The sequence below is a fragment of the Teleopsis dalmanni genome, chromosome 1 (genome assembly GCF_002237135.1).
Source record: "Teleopsis dalmanni isolate 2A chromosome 1, ASM223713v2, whole genome shotgun sequence".
Classification (NCBI taxonomy): Eukaryota; Metazoa; Arthropoda; class Insecta; order Diptera; family Diopsidae; genus Teleopsis; species Teleopsis dalmanni.
The window spans coordinates 1,687,347-1,692,276 of NC_051846.1; the positions used below are offsets into that span (position 1 = coordinate 1,687,347).

Sequence of the window (4,930 nt, forward strand, 5' to 3'; positions counted from 1 at the left end):
AATTAAGTCAAAAACCTTATCCATATCGGATTCGTCGAAAACATATACAGAAAGTACTGGCCCATTGATTTCATACTGCATTAATGGATCAAGAGGATCTTCGCACCTAATTATTGTCGGTTCAATAAAGTATCCCCATGTGTCATTATAACCTCCATCGTAAATAACTTTCGTAGTTTTTCTATTGTGTGCAGACTTTATATAGCTAAGAATATATTGGTACACAGCTCTGCCGGCAACAGCAGAAGTAAAACAGTCAAAATTTGCTGGATCTCCCACTTTTAGAGTTGATAATTTTAAGCACATGTATGTTTTAAAGTCAGGCCAAATAGATTTCGGCACATAAAGTCGAGAACATGAAGAACAAATTTGTCCAGAATGTGTGAATGCTGCTTCTACTGTATCCTCAGCTGCACGTTTTAAGTCAGCCGAATTATGTATTAAATGAAAGTTTTTCGAACTCATCTCACCAAGAACACGTGGCATACCACGGCGGTTTGATACAAACATCAATGCCTTCTCCCACATTGTTAGAAAATAGTGTGTAGTGCCACTAAAATTTATACCTGCCAAGTCTTCATATGATCTACAGCAATTATAAAAAAATTGACTATTCATTGGCAGAAAATTGATGACGCCATCTGGTAAGCCCGCATGTCGTAGCGCCTGAAACGCTATAAAACTGGAGAGCGTATTACGCCGCGATGGTTTCCAGAGCACACAATTACCCATTAAAGCAGGGATGGCAGCTAATTGTAGTGATATCGAAGTCATATTATTTGGCGCTATAGCGACAACGAACCCATCGATTGGACGAAGATAAAAAGTCGATTTCACCTTGGTAGGGTTTTCATTCTTAAGCTCTTTTTTTGAAATATTCACACTTGCAACTGCATATTGTCTTAGTCCATTGATTAGCCGACAAGTGTCTGCTTCCGCATCTTTATAGGTTTTCCCCTGGCTTAACATGTTGGCAGCGTTTAGAATGTGACGACTCTTTGTTTCAATATCATCAGCTGCTCGGTTCCATATTGCGGCTCGTTCCTCATGGCTAACATTTTTCCACATGCTATGTATATATCGTACTGAATCAACTGCCTTCTTAACCTGACGCGCGTTGGCATTATAAAACTCGGCAATAGGTTGGCGGTGATTATGTGGCATGTACTGCAATTGTTGATCGCCGCTCATTATTTTCTCCGGACCCACTATAAGTGGAATTTTATATTGAGTTTCGATCACAGTCTTCAATGCAGCTTTAAGTAGATCACGTTCTTTGGAACCTTCCTTATAATCAATATAAACTGCATGGCGAAATGTGTCCACATAACGAAATATTTGAAAATTAAATAATTTCTTTGGCTTTAACATTTTGTCAAGCTAATTTTTTGAAACTATGTCGTAAAATTTTAAACAGGAAATAAGAATAACTCATCAGAAATTAATATCTATGTTTTTTTTTTAAATATGAATTTTGATATCAATATCAAAGCATAAACGATTAATTATGTTTGACAGTTTAAAAGTTTATTCCAAAAGCTTATTGTTATAGTTATGATATATTAAGACTGATAATATGAGCTTTACTGAACGTATTGATGAGATTTATAGGTACTCAAAAATTCTTATACTATTAACAATACGTGAAAAAACTTATTAAGTTATAGATTGTTAGGATTTAATTGAAATCTATGTTTTACGTACAAATTGTATACATACTTCTTTTGGACCCATTATTTTTGTTATTATTATATATTTAAATGTGACATCCCCGTAGCTACTCATGCCGTAATTCGAAAATCTACAAAAATTTATCTTTAAATAAAGTCAATATATTGATATATAGAACTTGTTTTTGACCAAAACTTTGGTGGTGAATTTTACAAACACTATAGTGTCCTTGATGTAATAATAGCAGGGCTATCAATAATGTAATCCAGTATTTCAAGAACTAGTCTAAAGTTTTGAGACAGATTTTTATTTGCTTGGTCTTTCAGTGTATGTTAAAAACAAAAATGAGTGAGTATCACTCTATCTTGCATTTCACACACAGAATCCTCAGTAAAGGAATATTCTTCATAGAGACATCTATTAGACAAATAAAGGTCATATATTGGCTATCAAACATAATTTATATGTTTGAAGTTGCTTATTGTGAGCAGAACCTTTTAATATCAACCATTACTGTACCACCAATGTTCTTAAATAGGTATATCCTTTTTCGCGAAGATGTTGGTTGATGCAAGTAGAAGTCAAAAATTTGAGCTGGGATTTTTTGTTAATTGAACAATTTAATATGCGAAAAGATTGTTTTATATAATTAGGTATCAATTGCACTTACATATTATTATTAATAAACAAAATCAAAAATCCAAGTTAAATTTACTCATCAAATTATTTTATTCACTCAACTTTCATTTCAGTGCACCTAGTAGTACTCTTAGATACGCAATGAACATTTTATTAGTAGCACATTTTACACTTTTAATAAATAATTCTATAAATTGAATGTCTCTAACGAATATGGACATATATAATGCATTTCTGTTTTGAATACTAAGAAAACATAAATCATTATAAAAAAATTTCTTCTATTGTAGCTCATTTTACAGAACATTTTTCATTAAACTGCAGTTTTTAAAATTAATTACAATCGCTTAAACCCTTTCAACTGTGTAGTTACTGTTTTACATAGCGAATAAAAATGCAGAGTACTTAACCCTTGACAAACAAGTAATTTTGTTAAATTTATTTCTACCAGTAAAAATTTTAAATTGGAATTCGTTAACTTACCGGTCTCTGTAGCATCATTAATTACTGTACTTAATCATAACCATTTTCAGTTTATAGCCGAACATCGTTTGGTACGGCAACACCTTCTTTATCAACAATGTTGCAGCAAACTTGTTGCTTTTAATTCTTAAGCATTTAATTAACAAAAAATAAATCATTTTGTACCTTTTGAATTTTTTTAGTATATGATATCGCTTATTGTGAAGAGTTTATAATTATTTAAATTTATATTGATTTTTCATATACAAAAATGGGAACTTTATTAGCAAAAAATTAATTGTTCCTTTTATTGTTTTTTTTTATTATTTTTAATTATTCGCTTCGAAGATACTTTTCAACATTAATTACCTCCGAGCAAAAAAGTAGGTAATTGTAGCTTTAAACCAAATTCATATTTTAATTGTATAATGTATATGAGTAATCAGTAGATTGAGTGGACCATAAGTTTTGCAGTGTGAAAATATATTACATGTTTGTCGAAACAATCACTTGTATCTAAAAGTATTTCCAAATGAAACAATCTAAAACGAAAATTATATTTTGAGACATAAATTTTTATTTTACATTAAAAACCATTTATTTATAAATACAGAACACAAAAACTTCTAAGATTTTAATAAAACCCACATACATTTTATTTACAGAACTTATTTATATAGTAAGAATGTATGCTTAAATACATGAAAAAACCAGTTCCCTCTCGTTGGTCACCCATTTTTATTAACACGACTTTAGTGACCAAATCGACAGCTATACAACCATACATAAATTTCATTGATCAGAAAATAAAACAATAGATAACGCTATTATATCCAACAGTTCCAATGTTACATATTCAAGATATCATCCCAATCACCTGTTTGGAAACTTTGAGCTATAGCAGAGTAAACCCTTCCATGACCCTATATAAGCAAGAGATTTTCTAGAAGCTGTTTATAAACTGCTTGAATATAAATCTATTAACAGATGCATGAAAGAAGCAGCGGTTTGTTCTTCTATTGAACACAGACAAACAGCCAGACCTGATTATATCAAGTAGATGGTATAATTCAATCCGCATATATAAAAAGTGTTCAGGATTAGTACTCGCTCTACTTACTGTTTGGAACGTCATGTCTGCTGGCATTCTGAAACTGAATTTTCTCTCACACACTACATTATTTGGCTATGTGACTGATATCACAATTATTTAAAATGCTAAATGTTTTGATATCTAATATTCAATAACATAATTATAGAAATCAGACCTACCATATACTAAATAACAATGGTTTTGAAGTTATTGTTCAATAAAACGAGATTTTAGTACTAAGTGCATGACAAAGGATTTGATTTTCATTATAAACGATCTTTTCGTTATAATGCAACTGCAGTTGAGGAATCTTGGAATAATATTTACATATAAAAGTTATATCAAAGTGTTTAGTACGAAGGTTTTCAATATAGTTCCCGCCCTATAACAATTAATATCTCACACAAGAGAGCGTCGAGCACGAAAATGTCAAGCAGTTTCTAATATAAATAACACCATTATATAGTATGCAGTAACAAACTGCGGAAATAATAAAAATTCTTTTCCGATATACATGAGGATAAAATATATATTCTGTACCACAAAAGTAAGTTGCGCATATCAATGTATAGCTTCAGACGAAGAAATGCATAGTCTCTCTAAAAGTACTGTTCGCTTTTTTTTTTAAGTGAATGTATAAGCACTTCTATGATCTTCAAAATCCTCAAACAGCACAAGTAACAAAAATATCTACTATTGCTAATATCTAATATCTACTAATTGCTCACTGAATTAAGTAGCTTCAAGTAACACCTTTTTAAGTTTAAAAATTGAACTTCAAACTTAAGGATGATTCATTTGCCCAACCTTGTGTTACAGATCAAAGGCGACTTATCAAATCTTACTTTATGCGATTCGATACAGAAAAAATAACGTAATCGATGCTAGGATCCAGTATATCTACGGATTGCTTAAAAAGGGAAATGTAGCTAGCAGTTTTACAGAGCACATAATAAAAGAATTTATCGAGAATTTTTGTGATAAAAAAAGAATAGAACACTAGAAAAATGCTGAAAAATAACTTGTCAACTGAAGGAAGAAAGAATAACTGGATAACTGACAGAA

General features: G+C 30.9%; 1 protein-coding gene across 1 annotated transcript in view; it reads right to left on the reverse strand.

Annotated features, from left to right (window-relative positions):
* Positions 1-1,371, reverse strand: part of LOC119668658 (delta-1-pyrroline-5-carboxylate dehydrogenase, mitochondrial-like) — a 1,929-nt gene extending 558 nt beyond the window's left edge. Inside the window, exon 1 of the mRNA XM_038078282.1 lies at positions 16-1,371. Within this exon, the coding sequence (XP_037934210.1) occupies positions 16-1,371 (1,356 nt within the window). The remainder of the gene's footprint in view (positions 1-15) is intronic.
* Positions 1,372-4,930: the final 3,559 nt, after the last annotated feature.